The following is a 27,985-nucleotide window of genomic DNA, read 5'->3' on the forward strand; positions in this document are numbered from 1 at the left end:
CTGACCACAAGACACATCATTTCCATTACAAGACCAGCTTTGTTTGTTTGTTTGTTTTCAAAGACTGGCCTTGAATGCCAAATCCTGCTGTACCTCCTCTTCTTTTTCTCCCTTCTTTGATTTTCATGCTTCACAGTCTCACCTGAAAGTCTGGAGAGTAAGAAGAGGCTCTTACTCTCCAGAGTGGCTCTCAGACAAAGGACAGCTGTGACCTATCACTTATCTCTCTAAAGCTGAACAGTCCTTGCACACAGAAGCAGTTTAGGGTTCATTGTCTTGCTGAAGAGCACTTCAACCAAGACAAAGCCATGCACAGAGCCTCAAGGTGAAAAAACATTTCAACCTGACCTTGATAATATTTGGAAAAATACTGGTCATATCACCTAACATATTATTTGAAATCATAGATTTCATAGATTTAAAATAATAGACTATACAGTGATTAAACACCACAGTATGATATGTAAGCAATAATTGATAAAAGAATAAAAAAGAAAGCTGAGGTGACCCATGTGTAATTTATGTTTAATATTTATTTCTAAAATATTTCTCTATCTTGGAAAAAATTATAAGTATTAAAGTCTGTCACAGGGTGGCGACATATACATATCAAAGAAAAGTCTGTGGGGGAGGAACAATTCTTTCGGTTGAACAGAGAAAAGGGGACACACAAAAGTGACGGACCGTTATGGCGATGAAACGTTATACAAAATAAGTGAAAGGTAAAATAACACGCGTGGTTTCCATGAAAGAGATTTTCTCATCCAAGAGGTTTTACATTAAATTGTAGAAACGAATTGGTCGTTTAAAAGAAACAAGCAGGGGAAGTTGGCGGTAGGCTGAGCTTTTCTTAGTGAACCATCGTTAGCTCCTGGGAAGACGGTGGCTAAGTGACACCGCGGTTAATGATGTGGGGAGAGATCGACCCTCCTGTTAAAACACAGCCAAGCTTGTGTGAGACTGAAGACGAGAGGAAAATAGAAGAGATAATACTGCCACGGAGACAGAGATGTGACTCCAGCAGCTCTGAAGACACCCAGCGGGTGGTGCAGGACATCCAGGTGAACCAATCAGCGACAACAGCGTTTGTTTGTTTTTTCTTTTCAACCACAGTGTCAGGTGCGGTCTGTCATTATGACGCCTCGCTGATTTACTCTTTCTGCTCATCATACAGAATATAAACCTGAGTGAGTCCAGCTGTGTGAATGCCATGATGGAGGCCATAGCTGTGAGCGGCGTCTTGGTGAAGAGCCAGCAGATCGGAGAGGCTGAGCTGACCGTGCAGGAGCGCAGAGAGGAGCTGCTGCATCAGTACCGCAGCAGGCCGCTGGTGTTCCTGGAGAGGTACCATGTATGTGCCCACAGTTCAACGTGTGTGTGTGTGTGTTAGTGAAGGGCAACATCGCCCAATATAGGTGCTTAGAGGCAATGACATTCATAAGTAAATCAAGGCAAACTTCTTTCCCAGTGACGTGCTTCCATTGATGGCACTCTTTATCACTTAATGTGTTACTCTGTTGGAACAAGGTGCCAGCATTGTAGTACAATAGTAGTGACAGAGCATGAATCAAATTTAAGCACAAAAGTAGCCTAGTTAGTGCTAGTGTCAGTAATTCCCACATCCCTTTTAGTCTTCCTGTCATATGGAGTGCAACCAGCGAGTGCTCAAATGACACAGTGGAGTCGTTTGTTAACATTTTGGTCACACATCATCAGCTGTTAGCATCTCCTCCTCCTTACCCTGCCTGTACTTAGCTTTGTTTTTGCCTTAAAGAGTGAAAGAAGTGTGTCTTGTTTTCACTTTCAGTGGGAACAAATTCCTTGTATATTTTGCAGAGTACAGCATTGGCTGATGGTTGTTGAGCTATATATTTTTTAAGTACTAAATCTTCCTCTGAGCCCAACTGTAGAGGTGGGCCTATCGATCTAAATATCATTTTGATACCAGCGCTGGCATTGGTATTGGGTTGGTACTAGTGCGATACGACTGATACTTGTGTCCTCTGAGTTTAGTTTGCAGAGCACTGAATTGTGTTGAATAAACTGTTATTATTGTTTAGAAATGAAAAGATGTACTTCAAACATGCACTGTGACTGTGTGTTGACTGTTACGTCTACCTATAACACATTAAATAACAGAAGCTGACCCAAAAGTTCTTTACAGACAGGAACATTTACATTACAGGTCTGCAAAAAATCCAGTTTCAAAATACACTGTTAACTAAATATTGTAGTGTTGGTAAAGAAGTGAAGAATTCCATTATTATATTTTGTTTTTCATCTTACAATTTCCAGGCTTGCCTGAAGCCTCAGCATCTCTCAGCATTTGCACATGTCAGCTCAGACCCACGAGCACAGCACTACAGCAAGGTGATACAGAGACGGGCTGCAGGACGCACCGACAGGACCAGAGTCAGGAATCAGCGCTATGCTGCGCTCAGGGCTCTGCAGAAGGGTAGGGGCAGCAGCAGTTAATGATGTAATACACCCTTTTAAATTATGCCACCATGCAGCAGTTGTGCAAAAAAGCTTTAGTCTTTGATAATGTCAACTGAAATACTTGCAGCCAACCCACCAACTTCTCTCTAACTCACCATCTGCCTGGTTTTGTTTTTTGTTTCTTTTTGTGCCATGCCTCCTCTTCTAGACGGCCAGTACTTCAGTGAAGAACAGATGCGAATGAGGGAGCCGCTGCTGTACGAACAGTATATCGGCCAGTACCTGACAGATGAAGAGGTGAGTCCTGTTTATCTTGCATTTTATATGTGATTATGTTTTTGTATATTTCAGAGTATTTTTCTAATTACCTTCATGAATGCTGCAGGTGCTACAGCGCTCCCAGGAGGCCATGCTGGATGGTGCACAGGGGGGACCCGGGGAGCCGGGCCAAGGTACAGGAGGACTCGCCAATCTGCTCCTCAACTCCTACCAGGAACGACTCATCCAAAATCGTCTGCAGGAGGAGCAGGAGAAGGAAGACGGCGCACTGGAGGAAGAAGAGGAGGACGACGACTACGGTCAGTCAGAGTTCGGGTTGAAGAAAAAACTTCACACTGAAGTTTCTTCTTCTTTTCCCTCCATCTTTTCTTATTCTGCTCTGTGTTTCATGCTGTAGATGACAGAGACCAGCAGAAGGAATGGGAGCCGACGCCGGAGGAGAAGGCTCTTCTCAGAGAGGAGTTCATCAGTCAGATGCACCAGCGTTTTCTGGATGGCAAAGACAAGGATTTCAACTATAGGTCAGTCACACAGCACACAGGAGCAGTTCAAAGGCTTCTTCATCGCGTTGTAGCCAACCTAAAGCTGCCTTTGACAGATCGAGTTCCTCAGACTATTAGGCTACGTTCACACTGCAGGTCTTAATGCTCAATTCCGATTTTTTGATCAAAGCCAATTTTTTTTGTCTGCTTGTTCACACTACACATAAAATGCGACAGCAAACACGCTCTAGTGAAAACCCTCAAAGCGGCCCACATGCGCAAAAGAAGACGTCACACACAACGCGCTCTGTTTAGACCCAGAGCAAATAATATTGTTTGACTGATGGCCCTTAATATAAAGACTTCGGACTTTACGTTTCCCAATTTTTGCTTTAGGTTATTTTGTTATTTACATAATAATGTAAATAACCTAATAATTATCCTTATTGCTGTTTTAGAAAGGAGCGGTGCTTCAAAGGATAGTTGCAGATTTCTGTCAGAATCCGCAGATTATACAGTACAAATAAAATGTTCACGTTGTCTTCCCAACAGTTTCACTAACATCTACACTGGATGGCCAGGAAGCGTTCACGATGTGTTCTCGGGCGCTTCTCCGGAGCTGATAATTGGCGTCTGTCTTGTGTCAGTGACCGTTCAAACAGCAGTCGCTTTCTAAAACATCAGATATGTATCGGATTCAGTACCACATACGAAAGTGACCCAGATCGGATTTGAAAATATCGGATTTTTGCCGTTCACACTGTCATACCATGATCGGATATGGGTCGCATAGGGTCAAAAAAATCGGATTTGATGCGCTTTCGCCTGCAGTGTGAACGTAGCCTTAGTGTATGTTTGTAGGTGTTTGTAATGTAAGATTTTCAAATTAGTAAGCAGGCTTTTTGAGAATGTTGCTGAAAAAAATAACTAGTTTTGTTATTAAAGCTTTGAGATGATCATTCCTCATAGATTAATCTGAGCTACAGCTCAGCGCAGTTTAAAGGCAGTTCATGAGGTACAGACGACCTGTATTTTATTCATTTGTGTCTTGGATCACGATTTTTCATCTGTCCGGACACATATACACAGATTTTTCTTTCCACAGTACTTTCCACATGTAAAATCATTTTATCAATACCAAATGCATTACATGGTTATGTGCAGGCACTAAAAACAACTTGGTTGGTGTTAGGAATTAAAAGCTGCAGGTTTAAGTTTAGAAAACGATCACGGTTTGGCCTAAAATTCAACGCTTACTAATTCTTTTGAATCTGTAGCTTTATGGTTACCATAGTGACATGTTTGCCACTTTGTCTGGGCATGTTGCGTGACACATGCTCAAAGTATGCTCCATACTGAAAATACATTACTAACAACTGAACTTTTTCACAACTGTTTTCTGTTTCATATTGAGACTGTGCTGTACAAGCTGTTGTGAAATTACACGTTAACACAAGTTAGTAAAAAGACTCCAGAGGAGGGGGAAAGTTACAAACTCTGAAGTTCAGTGGAAAATGAGAAAAATCCTACACTGTGGGCTTTGAAAGTGACTTAAGGTGTTTATGTGTTTGTGTTACAGGGAGGTGGATGAGAATCCAGACTATGACAACTTGGACATTGTCAACAGAGATGCAGAGGATAAATATTTTGATGACGATGATGACGAAGAAGAGGAACAGGAGGAAGAAAATATGACAGAATAGTACCTGTGTTATTAATAAATGAACTGTAGATATAAATGTACAAAAAGAGTTTCCATTCTATTTTTTAGTTTGACATCTGAACACAAACAAAAGATGTAATAAACATGTTTTGGGGTCTTCTGAAAATTTGTATAAATATGATTTTCTTGTTCAAAACTCAACAGAAACAAACAAGGCATTTTGCTGTGTTACTAATTATGACATCATTTCAGCATTAAATTTGTCTCAAAGCCACATACGGGACGTGATCTGTGCGTATCAGCTGATTTGTCCACATGGATTTTAGGTTTTGTGAGTGAGCGAGAGAGCGATAGTACATGTAGTTTTAGACATTTGCACACGTAGTCGTGAAGCTGAACCTAATAAATTGTGCGTAAATAATCAGTATTTATTTAGGTTTAGATGTACGTGTGTCAGATTGGTTTGTATTTATGTGTGGATTGAAACATGAGTGAGTCTTCAAAAGTTACAAATCATCGTACACATTTAAAAATCAGGACTGAAAATGAGTGACAAAGCAGCCAATGATGGCTGACTTTAAGAAAACCTGGAGAACTTTTGCTCAAGGCCACTTCAAAAAATTCAAGGAATGTATTCTAATTACAATGCTGTTCCTTACAATGATTATTACAAGTTGGGTAAAGTCCAAAGAAAACACAGTTTGATAACATCTGCACAATTTACAGATAAAAAGCATCAATATTGTTTATTCAGAATTTCAAGAAGAAAATATCAGCTGTATGTGGAATTATTAAAACAAAGTAAAACACGGTGATCAGCAGCGTGAAAGGAAAACTGAGTAGCAAAGACAAAGTACACTTTTATGATTTTGTTGCTTTTCTCAAAAGTAACAATTAACCAAAGAAACCTCCAAATAACGCATGTCATTTGTGGACATACTGAAGCAATTTTTCAAAGTCAGCTTTACAGAAGCATTAATCTTCATTTTTTAAGTTCTTTTATTATCAAAGTGTAACACTCTTCTTGTAATTTTAAGACCTTTAGTTGCATTTTTAGTTTCTCCCTCTTCAGCTGATCAAGATCCGTTGTATTCAAACCAGAGCTGACTGAGGGCCCAGGCGACAGAGCCTCTGACATGTGAGAGAAATTAATGCCGACAGAGGTTTGAGTTGCTGGAGATGAGCTGTGGAAAAAATTTAACTTTTAAAATTGCGTGAATGAATTAAAAAAATCTTTGCCTAAATGATAGGACAGCTACATCTTACCTCCTCTCTGGCCTCGTGGATTGTAATTCAGCTACATTGTGGCCAGAGCAGTGGACATCTTTATGTTCACACTCATCTGACGCAGCCAGAGGTTCACAGGAAGGACCTGTACATTTAGAAAACATATTGGGGGGAAAAAAAGACCAGAAAAGATTAAAAATAATAATAAAAATAAATACATGAATTTTTTTTCTCTTAAAAAAAGCTGAAAAAAAATCATGCTAGTTATTTCAGTTTTTGAACAACTCACTCATTTCCTCTTCTGTTTTTTCCTCCACATTCTGCTGTTTGATTGGTGTGTTTCTTTCCACGTCTCTGGTTTTTACAGTGACTTCAGATTTTGGCATGTTAGGAGGATCGTCTCCTTCTTTCTCATTCCCACAGTTTGCTGACTGTGCATCTCCTCTGTCTTCTGAGCCTTCTTTACAAAAGACAAAATGTTACCAAAAAGTGAAATTAATACACACATAAATAAAGTATTTACTATTTTCCATTAGGAGAATTGTGGGAAATATCACCTTTAATAACACACTTGTCAGTGTGGTTATAGGCAACAGCAGGTACAGCTTCAGATTCCATTCCTCCCGTTTCCATTTCATCTTCCTCTTCTTCATTCCCAGCATCTTCTGAATTTACAACCTCGTTTTCATGTCCAGACCCGACCTTCTCTTCAGCTCTTTGCTCTGTTTTCACTGCCAGCTCCCCTCTGCTTAGAAACTGGTCCTTATCTTCAACAATATCTCCCCCAGTTTCTTCTGCAGGCTGTATTTTTGCTTCTTGATAGGGATAACAATGCATTAGATTTATGTATGTACACTTTATAATTATTTGTAATTACTATTAGTAGAATCAAATCATTTCTCAAAATAGTTTTCAAGTTAGCAGCACTCAAACTGTGTGGTCTTCTGCTATTGTAGTTCATTTGTTTCAGGGTTTGGTGTTCAGAGATGCTCTTGTGCATACCCTGATTGCAATTAGTCATTATTTGAGTTACTGTTACTGTCTTTCTATCAGCACAAAGCAATCTGGCCATTTTTCTTTGACCTCATTTTACACCAGAGAACTGCCGCTCACTTGATATTTTCTCTTTTTAGGACCATTCCCTGTAAACTCTACAGATGATTGTTTGGAAAAACCCGAGTAGCAGATTCTGAAATATTCAGACCGGTGTAACTGGCACCAACAGCCATGCCATGTTCAAAGTCACTTCCAGTTGTGGTCATGCACTGATTATGGCCATGAATGTACGGAAGAGGATTAGGACCACCGGAGGGAAAAAAAAGTGGGCATGTCTTTTTTTCTTCTTTTCCAGAATTCTGAGAAAAAAGGTCAGAATTCTGACTTTAATCTCAGAATTCTGACTTTTTCTCAGAAGAGATAGTAGAAATCTCTTCTAGAAAAACACTGACAAAATAAGAAAGCCAAAACACATGCAACTGCTTTTGGTTTTTGAAGAACTCACTCAGTAGCACTTTTGGCACAGTTTGTATTGCCACATCTCTGGTATTTCCATTAACTTCAGATCTGGACATATCAAGAGGATCTTCTCTATTTTGTTCTTTCTCATTTCCACAGTGCGTTAAATGCCCGTTTTCTCTGTCCTCCATCCCTGCACCTTTGCAAAAGTCAACATGTCAATTAATCAAATATATGAAAAAAATGCACAGTGGCTATTAAATATTTATTTAATGTTAAACTCTCTTAATACCAGAGTTTAAGGCACTGGATTCAATCAAACTGAAGACACTGGATTCAGTTTTATTCACTATTTCCAAAGATGTGGAAGCTTCCTGTTCTTTTCTTTCACTGCTTTGTGGTAACTGGTCTTCACTGCCTTCCCCATCACTCCCATTGATGGATAGGTCATGTATGTGTGAGGGAGCAATGAGTGTCGCTGCTGCAGTGGGTGTGTTAACTTTTGCTGAGCTGCTGCACTCTCCTGGACGGGCCATCCACTTGGAGTGACAAGGACCTGTTCCCTGAGGCAAAATTAAACATTTAAATTAGATTTACATTTACAACAACAGATATTCATTTTTAAATTACACAGGTCTACAACCAAAAAACTGCATAAGATTTCAGATTTGTTCATTTTTCATCATGCTAAATAAGTTCAGGATTTTCTTTGCTGTATAAGCCACACTCAGTTTACATCCTGCATTCAATCTGGACCATGCACATGTTTTAGTTCTGTATTATGGCTCCAAGAGGTTGTGTAATTTCTCCAGACAACTTTTGTTTTATTTGTGGTGAATAAACTGTTAACAAAGGAACACAAGTGATTTTGTGAAGAAAGTTTATTTTGCTTACTTCAAGTTGAAACTTGTGAATCAAGACAAACCATGGGCTCCTCACAAGGTGTGTAGAAGATGTAGGGAAGATATTTTTTGGTGGTTTAAGAGTAAGAAAAACTCATTTCCTTTTGGCGTGAACTGCAAAACCACACTACTGATTGCTATTTCTGTTCGGTAGATTTAAGAGGCTTTAATACTAAAAATAAAAAGAACATATCTTACTCAAATTTTAGTTCAGCTATTTGTCCAGTGCCTCATACCTCAGAAATACCAGTTCTACACCCACCTTCAAGTTAGATGATATCCGGAGTGATTCTGAGGACGGAGACACATTACCTCACCAGGACGAATCTACCTCAGATTTTTCTGTTGATGAGGGACCCCAGCCATTTTATCAGAGCGAGCTTATTGATCTAGCCAGAGATTTAGGCCCTTCCAAAGATGGAGCTGAATTGTTGGGTCAAGACTTTTTATGTTTTGCAAAAAAACTGTATGTGATGGAGGAAAATTGAGATCATTTTGGATTCAGCACCCCAAAAAACCCACCAGTGTTTAAGATTAAACAATGGAAAACTCGCATTTGCTGTTTTCAGTGTTTCTTTTAATTGCTGTATGATCTTGTATGATGGTAAAAGACTGTGAAATACTGAAAACTAGAATTTTGAGTGGTATAGAGTGGCACTGGTCCCAAGTTATATATTACTCTTCTGTTTTAAAGAAATCCAAAACAGTTTGAAAAGGATCTGTTTGGCAAAGGGATCATTTTCCACAAGCAAGCCTGAATAGAAATGGATGGATTGGCCTCAAGACACCCCGGACATCAACATTATTGAATCAGGACATCTTGAGAGAGAACTGAAGAAAAAGCAGCCATCATCCAAAGAAAAGCTTTGACTGTCCTTCAAGAAGCCTGGAGAACTATTCCTGAAGATAACTTAAAGAAATGACAAGAAAGCTGCCTAAGAGTTGAATTGTGTTGAAGGATAAAGGTGGGCCATACCAAATACTTTACACTGTATTTTCATGTATTTTTTGCACACATATATATGTATATATATATATATATGTATATATATACATATATATATATAGATAGATACTTTTGTGTCACGTTAATCGTGATGATCCATGTTAACACTGACAGCCGTAATTTTAGATAAATAAAATTTCCAAGTTTCAGCAATTAATGCATTATTTTTTTATGGTTGTATTGGTGATATCAAGTTTAAATGATAAGCAAAAAGGAAATGAGACTTTGATGGAATTAAAATAGTTACTAGTAGAGTAACCAGTGATTTGTAGTATTACGTTTTACATTGAAATTCTGACCTGATGATATGGCCTGATTAAAAAATAAGGGTAATCTTATGTCATTAACATTCACATGAGGACCAAAAATACCAGACAGTAAAGTGTATTAAAATAAAATAAAATTTAAAAAAGATATATATATTTACCTGTCTTCCATCAAAACATCTCTTGAGAATAATTCTTAGTTCTTTCCCCCTGAATGGATGTTTCGTTGCTGTTGAAATTGTATGTTTTGTTGTTAAAGAGCAGAGTGCTTTTCATACACAGACACTTTTTGTTAGGCTAGTTACATGCCAATAGGAAATAACATCATTTAATAAATAACACTCTTGTCAGTATGTTTAGGAGCAACAGCAGACACAGTCTTATCTTCTATTTCTCCCTCTGCCTGTTTCTCTTCATCTTCTTCACTGCCAACATTTTCAGCTTCCACTCTCTCTGCTCTGTTTCCACGAGCATTTCCTCACTGTTTGAAAGCTGGTCTTTACCTTCAGCATTATCATCTTCAGTTTCTTCAGAGCCGGATGATTGTATTTCCTTTTGATTCAAGGTTCAAGAAAAATGACCTTTAATTATCATTCTCAGTGTTGTTTTAATTCATTTTTGAAAATCAGAATTACAGTACTCTCATGCTCAGTTACCTTTCTAGTCTTGGATCTTCCTTTTCTGTATCCCTCGGTTTTTAGGTAACCTTCCTGTGAAAAGTTAGTTTGACAGTTTATTTAGTGAAATCTGATTTTCTTTGATTAATAGAAATGCAAAGAAAAAAAAGTACCTTAATCCAATACTCCAGAGGTTGATCATCATAGAAAATAGTTGCTTTCCATTTTTTACACGATCCTTTCTGTGCAAGTATCTCAAATCTAGGGGGCTTATACCATTTGCCTTCATACTTAATACACGCCTTACCTAAATTGATCATCCAAACACACAGGAAAATTGAAATGACAGTAGAAAAGAACACTTAAAAAAATAAAGCTAACTTTTGACAAGTTAACATTTGATCCTCTTTAAAACAGTGCACATTGTTTAAAATTGTATTTTTGAACCACAAAAGGAAAATGCTTTCTCTTTATTTTTTTCTTAATTCTTAAAGATGTTCAAAACATTTGCACCTGATCTGCAATCCAATCCAAGGTTTAGAGGTTTTTTTTAATGTAGGTTTGTATTTACTTTTCCCAAATGATTGATGGAGAGCAATAATGTTTCCCAGCTTTCATGAGATGGGGGGAAGGCAATTCAGAATCACCAGTGCATAACCTATCATGCATTCATTCAGCTGGAGAGAAACTGATGACTACAGATCATTGAAGTCAAGTTACATTTTTTTATATACATGATTTTTATTTGTGGGCACAGTTTCAAAGAGTATAAAGTGTTTTCTTGTTTAATGGTTTCCATGAAATGTGCTTATGCTTCTCAGATGATTGTATTTGCTTACTTTGTTCCAGCTTCTCACAATCAAGGATGCCCTCTGTCGTTCCACAGATTACAGGCAAAAACTCTAAATTACAACAACAACAATAATAATAATTTCCCTATAATAAAATAATATGAATGTATTTTCATGCCATAAAATTAGAGAAACATATTCAAAAATCTAAAAAGATGTTCAGTGCTGGGTGACTAAGGACTTACGTTTTCCTTCTGTCTTCCAGGTTTTATGATCCTCCTCCTCCTTCTCGTCTTCATCATCAGAAGGTTCATTATATTCAGCCTTCCATCTTTTCCTTAATCTACAGTCTTCTTGGTCTTCCCCTTCCACAGATCTTTTCCTCTCCATTTATTTTTCAAAACTGAAAATATACTCTTCCTAAACAGATTTCAGGGTAATCATTGATTTGTGTCAAAAGGTCTTCCCACCCGAAACAACATTTGTGAGCCCTTACCCAAGCGACATGATCATAAAAAGAAATAGCACAACTGAATATTGAATTCTTTGTTCGTCTTTTGTTGTGGGAGAGAAGAAAAATGTTTGCTGACCACCGCACAGATCTCGAGTTCAGCTCATACCGATACTAATAGTTTGGTCCTGAAAACAGTTCTCAGTATTAACATTTTGAGGTTTTGTCATTGTGGTCTGACGACACAGTTTTCATGTCTTGTTTTATTTCAGTTTAGACTTCATTTGACAAAACTCATTGTAACTTTCAAATCAGTCAATTAATCAGATAGATGACAGATAGATATGTCTTCTGTTTTTCAAAAAGATGCACGACACCATTGACTTTTTAAAATATTTTGTAAATTTTGTATATATTAAAATGTAATCTTCCATTACTTTTTAACATATCCGACTATATTTGAATTCCTTAGTGCAATATAATTGCGAATTAACTTAAAGAACACATCAGCTTGGATTAGCTGCTTTCTCAGTTGTTTTCAGTGCCATCCTTGTGCCTGAATATTTCAGAGGAATGTTTCTTTTAGATTGTTAGGCCCCTGAACACTGACCTATGAATCATTCAAACATTAAAAACACACCTAACTCGAGGGACTTATATATACAGTGTTGTCTAAATAACACTGTATATATAACAAATAACTTAGCAAGGAACCAGTATTAAATTGTATCTTTAGGTACTTTGTTACTAGCAGCCTGTCACAAAAACATACAATTTCTTCCAATTTCTTTAGTTGAATCTCTGAAAAATGCCACAGATAACAGAGTTTGACAGGAATTTTCTTTTTTATTGTAAACCAACTGATGTCCAAAGAGCTATTAGCTGAAAACTTGACATATCTCCGCATGACGTGTCCTGGCTCAAGACTTTTGCTCAGCACTGTAACTCTCCTTTATTTATTTCACGTTTTTTGTCATTATGGCTGCACAAATTTGTATGAAAATGTTGTTTTTGTTTTGTCTAACTTCTTTAGAACAGTTATATCCATCTGTCACAGACATGATTGATATATTACTCGCAATGCTTCAAAGTAAAAGCACACCTCTTGTTTTTCTCTTGCAAATTTAAATCTGAAGACCTGACACGAACTGCTGTCAACACACTAAACACTTTAATGTAAATACAATAAAACTAAAAAGTGAAATACACTATAGGGACAAAAGTTCTGGTCCACCTACTCATTATTCCTACAGGAGCTGCTCATAACATAGAAACGCACGTCAACAGTTTTATCAAGATGTTAATACCAGAGGATGCTTACTCTATTACTGATAAGCAAAATTTGGCCACTTTTACGCACTATGCACCTCGGCGACTCCACACCGTGCGACTCCTTGTGGCCAAGGCGAGAAAAAGTGACTTCAAACAAATTCTATGAGGTCTATCAGCAAACACAGGAGAGCAAATAGAAAGCACATCTGCACATCAGTTCTAACAATCACATGTCCATTATCCAGAATAGGGACTTACCTCTGTTGCCGACTAGACAGCAAATGATGTCCCACACAGGAAAGTAAAACTTTAGTTTTCAGTTACGCTGAAAAAAAAACCAACCCACCCCCAGTTATTAAAGTGTGTGCCCAAACACTGACTTCCGGCAATGACGGCAGGTTTTACAGGTAAGACGATTTAGACTGACATTTACAGTCGCTATTTATATATGGAGAGAAACCTCGAAACGCTTGCAAGTGCACGTACGATATGATTCACAAATGTGTATAATTTTGAGACGCATTTCACACTGTCCGCTTCACTGACATCCGCAAACTTGATGCGTTCATGTCCCAGTGTTAAACTGGGACATCTGACTTTCCTCGGTATACCTGCATTTTATCTATAAATTTATTCAAATAAAGTGGTCGCTTTTTCTAAATATAGCAGAAAATGTGATTTACCAATTAGAGGCAGTACACAGTAGCCCATAAAGGTTAATATATGGTTAAATAATCTGATGCTACATGCTGGATGATCTTCTGCTGGGAAAAGTCAGTCAGTGCTCAGCCGCATATGGGGAACACAATGGCTGTACATCACTTTGGATCATCTTCTGGAGTAAACATATGCTTGTCTTGCACAATCATTGTATATTTTTTAATATAAATATAATCCAGGTAATATGGAATTGACCATTCTCTAATTGGTAAATCTACATTTTCTAGTAAAGTGGTCAAGAGATATTTAGAAAAAACCTTCCAATTTATTTGAGAAAAACAAAACAAAAAGTCGGTGATGTCAAGAGAAATACAAATAGAAAAAGCAAGGAGATGTCGTGATGTCCCAGTTTTACGCTGGATCTTAATACAGCTTACTACACAGTAGTTTATGCATATTTCTCTCCATATCCATGTAACAAGATACATCCATATTAAAGGAATATGTGTAGGTTTCAAATAAACTGAGGGAAAGTTTTTTCATCTGAGCAACCGCTGAACCATAATAGTTTACTACGATTTAAATTTTAATGTGAAATGAACTGATGTGAATGTCCTATGATAACTTCACAAATGTTACCTTTTAGTTTTTTTGTTTTTAGAAGGGAAATACATTTAGTTAGTTATTTATCAAAATATTTATTTTTGAAGTGATTGAAACAACACAATTTTCTTTGTTTATTTAGTTGAGCCTCAATTTGCAAAAATCATTGGGATTTTCCAACAGTGGCCAATCTACAAAATTTTACATGGGATGCAAAGGAGGGGCAAGTTGTCTAGGCAGGGTGGCACATACATCTTCAGTTAAGTGAAATCCCCCTGTTTAAATGGAGTCAACAATACAGCCACAAAAACTCTTTAAAACTATTTATTGTATCATTGTCTCTTCTAAGAAATCAAAGACAAGGTGATTTTTTTTTACAAGTTTTAAAGTAGAAAAACTTGGTGTAATAAAATCATTTGAATGTAATTATGTATGCCTTTATTGGAAGGGACAATAAGAAAGACAGTTTCATTTAGGCAGTCTTGGCTTGTGAAGAATGAATTTACACATGCTGATATATATTTGCATTTGCACAAGTAGGACAATAAGAATAGGGAATACCCTCAAAACAGTTATGTCACATTATTGATTTCAGAAGAAGACAGAAGATAAAGGGAATAACCCCATATCCCTTCTTCACCTAACTTTCACCCCCTTCTATTTCTGGACATCACATCTTTTGAGACATATGAATTTTCATTCATATGAGTACGAGTACACTTAATTTCATGTCTTATTCAGGTTTAGCTATTGTCTCTTCAGTTAGGTTTACGATTAGCCAATTTTTACACAAACATCCATTCTTATATGATATGATTTACAGATAAAAATCATGTTTATTCACATTCTACAGAAGAAAATATCAGCTATTTGTTTAATTCTAAAAGCAAAGTAAAACATGGTAATCAACAATGCTAAAGGAAAACTGAGTATAGCAAAGAAAAAGTATGGTGTATAAATGCAGCACACTTCTATGATTTTGTAGCTTTTGTCAAAAGTAATATTCCACCAAAGAAACTTCCAACTAACGTGTCAGTTTGTGGATATAAACACAGCAATCGTTTAATTTATTGTCTGCAATGTCAGCTTTACAGAACCATTAATCCTCATTTTTTTAAGTTCATTTACTTTCAAAGTGTAATAGTTCTCTTGTAATTTTAAAAATTTCAGTTGCATTTTTATTTTTTCCCTCTTCAGTTGATCAAGATCCATCGTATTCAAACCAGAGCTGGCTGAGGGCCCAGGCGACGGGGCCTCCGTTATGTCCGCACTGCAAGTAAAAAAACTCTTGTTTATGGAATTTTTTTTAAATATATTTTTTTATATATTTTGTCTATAAAGAAAACATATTCTTAACAAGCAATTTTTGCACGAGAAAATTAAGCTCATTCAAGAAAAATGTCTGAATGTTCTCAGTCATCCAGGTCAATGTAGTGTAAGGAGCTTGGAAAGAAAAGTGTCTGGACTTCTTTAAATAGCTTGAAGACGTTTCACCTCTCATCCAAGAAGTTTCTTCAGTTCAGAACTGAAGATTCTGGTTCTGATTCTTGAAATAAGAAAGATAATCTTATTCTAGAAGAATAAGATTATCTTTCTTATTTCAGGAGTAAGGCCACTTTAACGACTTTTCAATTTAAGAAATGCATAAAGGCAGCCAGCCCAGGTGTCACTGTTGGAGAAAGAGAAGACCCAGTCGCACACAGATAACAATTGATCACTTATCTGGCAGGTAATACTTAAATACGCAAACGGTCCAAGAATACTACCAGGCTTAGTGCAATACTTCAGCACTGACTGTCATTCAGCCACACCAATAAATAGTCCTGCCTAAGAGAGCGGCAGCACTTCCAGGTAAACAATTGCCACAAAGCCAGAGAGAAAAAGGAAAGAGAGAAAAACAAGAACAAACAAACACAGGCAGGTCGACCAGTCGGGGAACCGTCCGGTCGACCAGGCTTGAGTCTGACCCATGGCCTTTTGTTGCATGTCTTCCCCTCTCTCTCCCTCTACTTTCCTGTCAGTTCTTCACTGTCTCTATCAATAAAGGCCAAAAAATAAAATATAAAAAATTTAAATCTAGACTTACCAATAGAAAGCTTTTTTATTTATGTGAAAATCTAAATTAAACACTAAAATAACAAAATAATTCTTCAAAATAGCTTGTTCAAGAAAGCATAATACTCATTATAGGTAATTTTTTTTTAATAATCAGTGTCTTTCCTTGTAATAATTCAAATTTTCTTAAATTAATCACACATTTTAGACAGTTTTGCCTAATTTAGGCATAAAACAGTTAGATTAATTTGCTAGTCTTAAGGATTCTAGGAAAAAAAACATCTTACCCAATTGGCAGATTTTTTCTCTCAAAACTAGACAGTTTTGTCAGATTTAAGAATATTTGGCTAATTTCAAGTAGAGTTGGTTTTGCAGTGCGAGAAATAAATGCCGTCGAAAAACAACCCTTTAAGACAGTGTGAATAAATTCAAAATCTTTGCCTAAATGATATGAGAACTTTATCTTACCCCCCTTCTGGCCTCATGGATTGTAAATCAGCTACTTTGTGGCCAGAGCAGTGAACAGCTTTATGCTCTTGCTGATCTGACACAGCCAGAGGTTCACAGGAAGGACCTGTACATTTAGAAAACATGTTGGGAAAAGAAGACCAGAAAAGATCAAAAGAAATAATAAAAAATAAAACAAATACATGAAACTGGATTTTTTTTTCTAGAAAAAAAAGCAGAAAAAAAAATCATGCTAGTGATTCTGGTTTTTGAACAACTCACTCAGTTTGTCTTCAGGTTCTTTCTTAACATTTTGCTGTTTGATTGCTGTGTTCTTTACCACATCTCTGTTATTTCCACTGACTTTAGATCTTGGCATCTCAGGATGATGTCCAGTCTTCTGTTTCAAAGACAGCCAATTATATATGAGTATCCTTATTTATAATTTCGTTTGAAAATAATAAAACTATTTTGAGCAACATTTAGTTTAATCCAAGTTTTATTTATATAACACAGAAACTATAAAGAGTCAGCTCATGGTGCTTTATATTGTAAAGACCCTACAATAATACAGAGAAAATACCAACAATTAGATGACCCCCTATGAGCAAGTGCTTTAGTGACAGTGGTGTTTTAATTTGTCTTTATTTTGAATGATACGTTTTTAATAAAATAAAACAGTCTTACCTCAGGAAGGCTATTAACGACACCCTTTACTTCTTCGATCTTCAGTGCAGGTTTCACAGGTGTCAAAATTGTGCTGGTTGTTGTCTTCTCTGAAAAAAGAAGGAAGATTAAAATATGAGCATACACACTTTGGAATTATTAGAATTAGTTTGATGTTGACGTTCAGTCTGAACTTCAGCAGATCATCTTGACCATGTCTCCATGTCTTTATTGAGTTGCTGTCATGTGATTGGCTGATTAGATTTTTGCATTAATGAGCAGTTGGACAGGTATACGCAATAAAATGGCCGTTTAGTGTCTTTTGGAAAGTACAACTATTCATTACAGAACACACCCGATCTGTTTTGATCACAAAGACATGTGGAAATAATATTTATTCAAGCTGCAAACAAAACTACTAGTTAGCTGTGTGCACATATGTGCTAGCATATCTGTAAATGCTTACATAAAATAAAAAAGCTCCTAATTTTTGCACAAGCCTGTAGAAGGATTTCACTCATTGTTTGGAGAACTTCAATTATCATTTCAGAACTGAGCCAAATTAACTGTACACCCACACTCATCTCACATAATCAGAGGTTAAAGAAGGACGAACCTGTGAACTTAGAAAATAGATTGAAAGTGTTTTTCTTCTACAAAAAAAGCAAAAAACTAAATAGAAGTTGAATACAACCTTAAAGTGCTTTTAGTATTTGAACAACTCACTCAGTTCCTCTTTGGGTTCTTGCTTAACATTCAGCTGTTTGTTTGCTGTGTTTGTTGCCACATCTCTGTTATTTCCACTGACTTCAGATCTTGGCATGTCAGGACGATGTCTAGTCTTCTGTTTTAAAGACAACAAAGAATATATTTGTATTTATTTTAAATAGTCGGACTGGATGTTGTAAAAGCATACATTTGTAATTTGTCATGCTGAACCATAATATTTGCCAAATTTCTATCTTGATGACGGTGCTGGTGTAAAGCAGAGTACTCTAAGATGATTAACATACTCAAAAGTTCCAACAATGCAAAGTACAGTGAAACATTTAAATAAAATAATCTGTCTTCCCTCAGGAAGGATGTTAATGATACACTTTACCTCTTTCATCTGTAATGCATGTTTTCCGGGTGTTGGAATTGTAATTGTTACTCTCTCTGAAAAAAGAGGAAGAGTTATTTTCATACACAAACAAGGTCTTTGTTATCCAAACATACCAATAGGAAATATATTGGAAATGTCACCTTTGATACTACTGCTGTCAGTATTGTTAGAGGCAACAGCAGGCACAGTCTCATCCTCATCATTATCATCTTCTTCATCCTCATCTTCCTCAGTGCTACGCTGATCGTCACCAACATCATCTTCATCCATATCCTCATCTTCATCTTCAATAAGATCTTCCTCACTTTCTTCTTCTTCTGCAGAAGAGATACAAATCGGTGTAGCATCTTCATCTTCATTTTTCTTAGTGTCAGGGTCATTATCTTCATCCATATCATCATCATCATCCTCTTCTCCATCATCATCTTCATCTTCATCACGATCTTCCTTGGGTTCTTTCAAGAGATGTTTAAATGTTTAAAATATTACAACGTACATGGAGATTTTTGTGACTTTTTCTGTGCAAATACTCTTTTTTTCTGAAATCCTGTGGTGTATTTGTCAAAACTACTGAAGTCTTCAAACAGCTGATTAAAAATAATATAATAATGTTTGATTCATATTCTCAAACATTCTCTGGTTTTGAGGCACAGATAAAAAAAAAGAGCAGACAAACCTGTTGAGAGTTCGTGGGACTCAAGGTCTGATGATTGTGGTTTTCTTTTCTTTTGTCTATATCCTTTAGTGGTTAGGTAACCTTTCTGTGATAAGTTAATACAACAGTTTATTTAGTGAAATCAGATTTTTGTAGATTCATAAAAATGCAAAAAAGTACCTTGAACCAAAAGCGTAGAGTTTTTCCTTTGTGGTAAATAGATGACTTCCATTTTCTACATGGCTCTTTTCCTGCAAGCTTCTCAAACTCAGGTGGAGTGTAAAAGAAGCCTTTACACTCAATACATGCCTCACCTATATTTATAAAGAAAAAAGTAATCGTTTTTATGAAAAATTATTAATTGATTGATGTATTTATATATGTACAAAAGAGAAAAGGAAAGACTGGTAGGACTGGTAAGAAAACAATACTGTATGTACTTACCTTTTCTCATCTTCTCTTTATCCAGGATGCCCATTTTGGTTCCACATTTTACACGCCAGAAGTCTGTTTTTTTGAATCACCAAAAAAAGAAGAAGTACTTTCTCCATTAAAATATATATTAAATGTATTTTCATGGTCAATGTACAATGTACTATTAATTTGCAATTGTAGAAGTTGTATAAAGAGAGATGCCAGTTTTGACAGTGTTTCCTACTTTCATTGTAATAGTTTTGATAATGCAAATATTTATAATTCAATTCATTTTTATTAAATAGCACCAAATCACATCAACAGTCACTTCAAAGCATTATATTGGAAGGTACAGACCCTGCAATAATACAGAGAAAACCCCAACAATCAGATAACCCCTTATGAGCAAGCACTTTGGTGACAGTGACAAGGAAAAACTTTTTAACAAGAAGACTCGGGCAGAACCAGGCACAGAGAGGGTCAGCCATTCTGTCATGACCAGTTGGAGTGAGGGAGGGAGACAGGACAAAAGACATGCTGTGGTTCTTCATTAGGTGATGCTGCCTAAATGAAGTGAAAATGTTGCCTGTCTTATTGTCACTTTGGATGAAAACTTGAAATACATCAGTTTGCTCCATTATCCAACACTTTTTTGGGGGTTTTCTTTCCTTAAATATTACATTTAAATAAAGCCAAAAATGTCCTCCAGTTAAGGTATAATGCGATGCTAAGATCCCTGGAGAGTGTTTCCTAAACCTATATCTGCCAAAAACTTTGCAGTAATGTAAAATAATTTTAATGTAATTATGCATGTCTTTATCTGAAGGAACAAAAGAAAGGCAGTTTCATTTAGGCAGTCTCGACTTGTGAAGAATGAATTCACACATGCGTTTATATATCCTCCTGACTACCAGGAAAAAAAAAAATGTTGTCCAATCAAAAAAAATTTTAAATCTCCCAATGTTTGTAAGGTAATTGGAAGACTGAAATCATTTTTTGGGAAAAAAAAGTTTACATTTTTTAGATATCACATGTCCACTGTAGAGGACATTGGAAGGCCAAACATGTAAAAATGAACTTTGATGGCAAATATTTGCTTCAACTCTTCACCAAGGAGAAGTTTGAACTCAAGGAACTGTAGTGGTTTCTTCCCCCAAAACTGCAAGTCATTGCTATACTGAAGCCACGAGTCTGTGATTGCCAGATCAAAAAGTAGAGAACTGCACATACTGTCAATTTCTGAGTGCGAGAGACCATCCTGTAGAAACTCAACATTCGGCAACAAGGTCCACGTCACCTATATTGGTAGTGTACTCAGCAATTGCCAGTGGACTTGGCACATGGACAAACCTTTTGTTTTTCTTAGACCATCTTGTGCGTCTGTCCTGAGGTTGATTGCCATAGGCAGAGGATGCCATGACAACTGGCTTGTTGTCCAACCACTTAATAACAGCAAGTTCAGGTCTGAGTACCATCTCTGATGCTCCTTCTTTCTTCTTCAAGGGCTTATTCCCTATGATCTTCTTCATCAGACAACTCAAGATCCGAGTTTCCCTCATCAAACTGCAATAAATTTCTTTCTGCTTCTAAAAATGACTCCTTTTCTGGTCATTTAAAAAAACAGAACAAAATGGAGGAAATAACTACAAATGTCCACTACGGAGGGCATTTATAAAACACTTCAATACTATACTAAAATGAAGTTAGAATTAAGCATACTATGTTTTAATGTGTTATTAAGAGACTTATTTAAAATATGTTAACAACATTTATAGCTAAAAATTGCTCAATAAGAAGTTTTATGCACTTACTTTTCTTCTTCCCGTAAAATGTGCCTGCAGCGATAGCCGCCATGTTCCTTAATGAAAAAACTAAAGTTCCATTGGAAAGCCCTAAATGTCCTCTGTAGATACCAAAAGGAGGCAATTCTGTAGTATGCAGTGCATGGGAGATATTCAGGTTTAGAAAGGTGCTCTACAGAGGACAAATTTGCATTGCTGGTAGTCAGGAGGATATTTGCATTTACACAAGTATGACAATGAAGAATATGAAATACCCTCAAAACTGTCATGTCTCATTATACCCTGCAACTTCAACAGCTTCAGAGAATTATATTTCGCATGCAGAAATATATTTTAATAAACAGATCTGTAAGGTAAAATGACACAAAGGACTTACTGTTCTCATTTTTATCATCTGCAAAGCTCTTTCTTTTCTTCAAGCTAATTCTTCCTTTTTTCCTTTTGGGTTTCTCATATTTTTCCCATGGAAATCCTGGATACAGGCTTTCAAGGAATTTATCCATTTTTTATTTTTCAATATTAGATATCTCTTTCCTAAACAGACTTTAGGGAAGAAAAGTTATTTTCAGCTAAAATAACGCTCTTGAATCACTTAAATCAATTACAGTCACAATCATTTAAAAAAAAAAAAAAAAAAAAAAAAAAAAAAAGAGTGACAAGTGTCACGAAGTACAAGGTGGACTCACGCGCTGGACTCCGGGGATGATGCACACAAGAGAATTTATTAAAGAACAATGTCCAATGAGTGTATATACACAGCTGCGGGGCAGTGCTATGTACAAAAGGTGAGGGGGGCAGGGCTCCGGGGAAAATCCAGGGGAACACGCTCGTCTCTCTCCACACAATCCAAACACGAATCCACTTGCACACCAGGGAAACAGTCCAGGGAATCTGTACACAAAGAAACGCTTGTTAGATTCTAAACACACACTGCACGGGAAAATACTTGGTGGGACGCTCGACTTTCACTGACGCGATTCTCACAACGATCCAGCGAAGAACAGCCGTTGCTTCCTGTGTTAAATACCATCCACACTCCTCCGAGGGCGTGGACCCATAATGAGTTCAGCCCTGGCGAGAGAGAGGGAGAGAGGACTAGAGAGAAAGAGGGAGAGACAGCTGATCAGCGACCAGCTGAACCTCCAGGCCGTGACAACAAGAGTGAATGTTGTATTGTTTGTTCACCTGGTCAAGGTGAACAAACAATACAATATGTGTGTGTATATATATATATATATATATATATATATATATATATATACACATATATACACCATATATACACATATTACAATAGCACTGAGGTCTATCAGCAAAAGCATCAGAAACCACAGGAGAGCAAATAGACAGCACATCTGCGCATCAGTTCTAGCAATCATACATCCATTATCCATGTATAAAAACACAACTTGTTTTAAAAAACAACAGAAAGGCAAAACACTAGAATAGGGACTTACCTCTGTTGCTGTCTAGAGAGACGTCCCAGAACAGGAAAATGAAACTTAACTTTTCAGTTACACTGAAAAAATAAACACTCTCTGCAGCTGAGAGTTGACATACTGTTTTTTTTAAACTAAAATAACGTTCTTGGTCAATTACAGTCACAATAATTTAAAAAAGGAGTAACACGAGTAAATGTTGAATTCATTTGTTTACCTGCTTTACACAGAAAACCATGTCATGAACACAATTTTTATGTTGACGTTAATACCAGAGGATGCTCGGTACTCTGCAGTTACTGATAAGCGAGACATGACTACATATTGCTGTAAAGTGATTTAACAATGGACCATATCATTTCAAAACTTGTAATAGCCTTTTATTAATCCTGCCACTATTTTTTCTTAGCATTTTTACAGTTGCTTTACCTGATTACCTAAAGAGAACCTTCAATGCTATGGAAACATTTTCTAATTATTGACTGATACATTTGAATCACATTTTTACTGCAATTTATTCTGAAATAACCGGTAACCTTCATTATCATAGATCTGAGTGATAAATGATCTATTACTGAAAAAGCTGAAAAAATATTATTTCCATTTATTATATTTTGGGCTGATAGTTTTGCCTGATGTACATTTGAGACTGAAGACCACTATATTTCACTATTCTTTGATGTGAGTGTCTTGCTTGCAGGGATATGAATACCAGTTTGCTTCATAATCAGAATCATAAGATTCTGAATTGACCTCATCTTCATCCTCCTCCTCTGTGATCAAAATTAAGCCTCCAGGCGTGTCAACTGTTTACTTCTGCTGCTCATTTTGTAAAACAGGTGAGTGTATCATATGCAGCTGCAGTGGGTGGAGTTGTTGTCCTTGGGAACAGAAAAGGTTCTCATCAAAGTCATAACACCTGCATTCTCACTTCATATAAGATCAATAAGGTGTGTGTGTGTTTTGTGGTGAAGTATGTCTGTCATGGCTACTGCACGGACTCAAGTGCAGACAGAGGTCTTTGCACACAAAACACAGTTTATTTACAATATGAAACACCTCAGGGCTATACATGTACAGTGAGATAAGAGGGGGTCCATGGCTCCAGGGAGAAGGGGTAATCCACACACACGCTTCCACTTCAGCTCAGTCACCACCACAGCTCCTCCACGCACTCTCTCGCCTCTTCAGCCGCACTCGCTCCAAAACTCCACTCACAGGAAAGGTCCGTAATCTGGACCAGGAGGGGGATATCCACACACACAGAATACAGGAGTTAGTACCACAGACGAATACACACAGGGTGATCTTTGAAGAAAAGCACCAGGTGGTGACAATCACACAGGTGCGTGGGCCAAGAGCAAGAGCCCATAACAAGCTCCACCCAGGCAGAGAGGAGCGAGGGAGAGGGAGAGGGGAAGAAAAAAAAAACCAAAACCTGTAGCCAGTGTGAGCCAGCCAGAGAGACACGGGGACCATGACAATGACTCCCAGCTGCAAAGAAGCAAGTAGTATTTGACACTTCTAAGCCTTTTTCTACACTTTGACTACAAGTTCAAATTGACATGATGAGTGTCTGTGTAATATAAACAAGACAAACAAGCTTCACATTAAAAACATGCTTTTAGTTATTATTATTACTTATTTTTATTACATTTTTAAAAATGTCAATTTGCCCCGCAACATAATAGGCCAAGAGAAATGCCAGGAGGACTCTTAATCCCACATGTCTCAATAGACTTGTCCATTGTTAATTGTTTAAATGTATTATGTTTATCATATACCGATGTACACAATAGCTTTCCTTCAAAAGAAAGAAAGACAGTTATTATTATTTTTAACAACACATTTATCCCACACATTATTATAAATCAAGACATCCCAAGTTTTGTCACAAGGGGAAATAAAACAAACAAAAAAACTGTCACATGAACAAAAAGCCTGAAATTGTCACGGTTCTGGGTCGGTTCTACCCAGTATTTTGAGTTCTGATGTTTTGGTTCATTTTTGAATGATCCAAAATATCAGAACCGCTCCGGCCTTCGTCTCCTGTCTTCGCTGGAGGGTCTGAGGGATCCGTCCAGCCTGCAGCGCCTGCAGCGCCACCACCTGCGGCTCCCACGACGTCGCCTGCAGCGCCACCGTCTCCGGCTTACACGCCGTCGCCTGCAGCGCCAGGTCCAGCTTCAGCCTCATCATCCTCGTCTGGTCCAGCTTCAGCCTCATCATCCTCGCCTGCAGCAGCCTCTTCTTCAGCTTCTGCCTCGCCTGGTCCAGCCTCCATGTCTTCGCCTTCAGCGTCGCCTGGTCCTGCCTCGTCTGGTCCTGCGGTTGATTCGCCACTTCCTCGTCCATACCTTGCACGGCCGGCTCTTCCTCAAGATCTCCTTCACCTGAGTCGCCGCTGCTGCTTTCCGCACGACCGGCCTCCAGACCAACTCTGTCACCTGTGCCTCCCACCTGGTCGGCCTCCCGACCGTTTGACTTATGACCTTCTGTGTTGTCGGCCTCCGGGCCGACCCCCTGAACTGTTTTGTTTTGGACCTCCGTGCTGCTGGCCTCCGGGTCGACCTCCCGAACTTTTCATGAACTCCTGTTGAGATCTAGTTTGGTTTGGTTTTTGATCTGTTTTCCTGTGTTCTTGGACTTTTTGCTCCATGTTTTGTGGTTGTTCCTGTCCCTGCTTCCTGGACCCCCTCCGCCCGCCCTGGTCTGGTGTTCTCGTTCTGTTCTTCTGTGTTTTTGTTTAGGGCTGTCGGGAGCCAGCCCTTGGAGGGGGGGTACTGTCACGGTTCTGGGTCGGTTCGACCCAGTATTTTGAGTTCTGATGTTTTGGTTCATTTTTGAATGATCATTTTGTTCTCTGGTGCTTTAGTTGTTATTTTTATTTGTGATTCTGGTTTAGGGTTTAGTTCTGTATCTAGTCTGCGTCTTTGTGTAGTGATTTCTTGTTTCCTGTTTTATTGTGAAGGTCGGCGTCTTGTGTGAGTGTTTTCAGTAGTGATGGGATTTCCGGCTCTTTTTAGAGAACAACCTGAAGAGCCGGTTCGGAGCCGAAAGAGCCGGCTCTTCAGGTTGTTTTGTTGCTTGAATTAATTTATTATTAACAATAATGTAAAATTATGCACAAAAGGAATTACTAATGTAAAAAAAAGTGGTTTTATTTATATATGTTTATATATAAATATATGCGGTGGCCCCTAGAGACAAAACATATACTGTCTGTTTGCTCATATTTCAGTGAATATTCCTATAAAGAAATGAGCTGTGGTTCAAGACTTTTGCAAAACACTATTTTTATGCATTTAAGATGTGTTTATGCAGAATCAGAGTTATAAGATTCTGAATTGACCTCATCTTCAGACACATTCTCCTCCTCTGTGATCAAATTGAGCCTCCAGGGCTGTCAACTCATTTTATAAAACAGGTGAGTATATCATATGTAGCTGCAGTGGGTGGAGTTTTTGTCTTTGGGAACAGAAAAAGTTCCCATCAAATGTCATAACAACACCTGCATCCTCAATCTTTATATAAGGTCAGTAAGGTGTGTGTGTGTTTTGTGGTGAAGTATGTCTCCCAGCTGCAAAGAAAGAAAACAGCATTTGACAATTCTAACCCTGTTTCTCAGCTTTGACTACCAGTTCAAATTGACATGAACAGTATCTGTGCAATATAAATAAGCCAAGCAAGTTTCATGTTAAAAAATGCTTTTACCTTTTTTGTTTGTTTGTTTGTTTGTTTTTTACATTCTTCAACTTCAAAATAGGTCAATTTGACCCGCAACATAATAGGCCAAGAGTGATGCCAGGGGGACTTCAATCTCTCTCCCAATCCCACCTTTCTCAACAGACTTTTTCCGTTGTTGATTGGTTAAGTGTATAATGTTTAGCATATATCCATGTACACAATAGCTTTCCTTCAGTTAAAAGAAATAAATAAAGAAAAATGTAAAAAAACAAAACAAAAAAACCCCACTGTGGTATGCCAAATACCTCAACATGATTGAAGTAGTGTGAGATCATCTTCACAGAGAGCAGAACAAAAGGCAGTCAACATCCGAAGACAGCTCTGAATGTCCTTCAAGAAGCTTGCAGAACTAGATTAGATTAGATTAGATGAAACTTTATTAATCCCTCAGGTGGGTTCCTCCGGGAAATTCAGTTTCCAGTAGCACAGCACCGAAAGAAGTTGCATGTTACAGATACAATAAGGGGAATGAGAGTAAGGATATAAGCATAAATACACCATATCTACACATACACATCAATAAATACAGAATATGCAATATGGATAAATAGGATTGCACATTTGAGTGAGTATATTGCACAGTGATTATTGCACAGTCGAATATAAGAAAAAAAATTGCAAATATTGCACAGTGTAAAAACAGCACTACAGCTCAGTTGTTCCCGCCCTCCCTTGTCCCCCTGTTTCCCCTCCTCCTCCCCTCCAGTGAGGAGTTAAACAGTCTGATGGCGTGTGGGACAAAGGAGTTTTTAAGTCTGTTGGTTTTTGACTTTGGGGGAAGCAACCTGTCGCTGAATAGGCTCCTCTGATTGTTTACGACCCTGTGCAGAGGATGCCCAGCATTGTTCATAATGTCCATCAGTTTCTTTAATGTCCTTTTCTCTGCCACTGACACCAGGGTGTCCAGCTTCATGCCGACCACAGAGCTAGCCTTCCTGATTAGTTTCTCCAGCCTGGATGAGTCCTTCTTTGCTGTGCTGCTCCCCCAGCACACCACGCCATAGAAAAGTACTCCTGCTACCACCGACTGGTAAAACATCTTCAGGAGCTTCCTGCAGATGTTAAAAGACCTCAGCCTCCTGAGGAAGTACAGTCAGCTTTGGCCTTTTTTATACAGGTGCTGCATGTTGCATGACCAGTCCAGTTTGTTGTCCACCCACAGCCCGAGGTACTTGTATGTGTTAACCACCTACACCTCCTTTCCCTCTATCTCAACTGGCAGTGGACCTGGTCTGGACCTCCCGAAGTCCACAACCAGTTCCTTGGTCTTTGAGGTGTTGAGTTGCAGGTGGTTTGTGTGACTCCATGTGACAGACTCCTGTACTCCTCTTCCTGGTCATCCCAGATACACCCCATGATGGCCGTGTCGTCTGCAAACTTCTGAATATGGCATAATTCAGGGTTATAGCAGAAGTCAGAGGTGTACAGGGTGAAGAGAAGTGGGGACAGCACAGTTCCCTGTGGTGCTCCTGTGCTGCTGACCACAGTGTCAGACGTGATGTCCTTCAGCCTGACGTACTGCGGTCTGTCTGTGAGGTAGTC

General features: G+C 37.9%; 3 protein-coding genes across 6 annotated transcripts; 1 reads left to right on the forward strand and 2 right to left on the reverse strand.

Annotated features, from left to right (window-relative positions):
- The first annotated feature begins 635 nt into the window (after window positions 1-635).
- On the forward strand, window positions 636-5,137 carry ccdc97 (coiled-coil domain containing 97). Its single transcript, XM_084926489.1, has 7 exons — window positions 636-1,061; window positions 1,175-1,351; window positions 2,296-2,455; window positions 2,648-2,736; window positions 2,825-3,017; window positions 3,116-3,239; window positions 4,780-5,137. The coding sequence occupies exons 1-7, from the start codon at window positions 906-908 to the stop codon at window positions 4,901-4,903; spliced, it is 1,023 nt and encodes a 340-aa protein (XP_084782615.1). The 5' UTR covers window positions 636-905; the 3' UTR covers window positions 4,904-5,137.
- Window positions 5,138-5,238: 101 nt separating this feature from the next.
- On the reverse strand, window positions 5,239-13,390 carry LOC146388914 (uncharacterized). Of its 3 annotated transcripts, XM_084926487.1 has the most exons (11): window positions 13,109-13,390; window positions 11,373-11,547; window positions 11,176-11,238; window positions 10,510-10,643; window positions 10,376-10,429; window positions 7,838-10,271; window positions 7,592-7,744; window positions 6,648-6,905; window positions 6,380-6,550; window positions 6,130-6,235; window positions 5,239-6,047 (listed from the first exon to the last, which is right to left on the reverse strand). In XM_084926487.1, the coding sequence occupies exons 6-11, from the start codon at window positions 8,079-8,081 to the stop codon at window positions 5,846-5,848; spliced, it is 1,134 nt and encodes a 377-aa protein (XP_084782613.1). In that variant the 5' UTR covers window positions 8,082-10,271; window positions 10,376-10,429; window positions 10,510-10,643; window positions 11,176-11,238; window positions 11,373-11,547; window positions 13,109-13,390; the 3' UTR covers window positions 5,239-5,845. The 3 variants fall into 3 exon arrangements, with proteins under 3 accessions (XP_084782613.1, XP_084782614.1, XP_084782612.1); XM_084926488.1 differs by having other exon boundaries at window positions 6,380-6,547; window positions 11,373-13,390; XM_084926486.1 differs by having other exon boundaries at window positions 11,373-13,390.
- A 1,129-nt stretch (window positions 13,391-14,519) lies between these two features.
- On the reverse strand, window positions 14,520-22,235 carry LOC146388915 (uncharacterized). 2 transcript variants are annotated; one of them, XM_084924794.1, is made up of 12 exons: window positions 21,944-22,235; window positions 21,634-21,800; window positions 19,486-19,548; window positions 19,222-19,355; window positions 19,063-19,147; window positions 18,527-18,841; window positions 18,384-18,439; window positions 18,008-18,125; window positions 17,303-17,391; window positions 16,898-17,015; window positions 16,637-16,742; window positions 14,520-15,383 (listed from the first exon to the last, which is right to left on the reverse strand). In XM_084924794.1, the coding sequence occupies exons 2-12, from the start codon at window positions 21,758-21,760 to the stop codon at window positions 15,176-15,178; spliced, it is 1,419 nt and encodes a 472-aa protein (XP_084780920.1). In that variant the 5' UTR covers window positions 21,761-21,800; window positions 21,944-22,235; the 3' UTR covers window positions 14,520-15,175. The 2 variants fall into 2 exon arrangements, with proteins under 2 accessions (XP_084780920.1, XP_084780921.1); XM_084924795.1 differs by lacking the exon at window positions 14,520-15,383 and having other exon boundaries at window positions 16,305-16,742.
- Window positions 22,236-27,985: the final 5,750 nt, after the last annotated feature.

The sequence above is a fragment of the Perissodus microlepis genome, chromosome 4, assembly GCF_051167445.1.
Source record: "Perissodus microlepis isolate ML-2025 ecotype Zambia chromosome 4, ASM5116744v1, whole genome shotgun sequence".
Classification (NCBI taxonomy): domain Eukaryota; kingdom Metazoa; phylum Chordata; class Actinopteri; order Cichliformes; family Cichlidae; genus Perissodus; species Perissodus microlepis.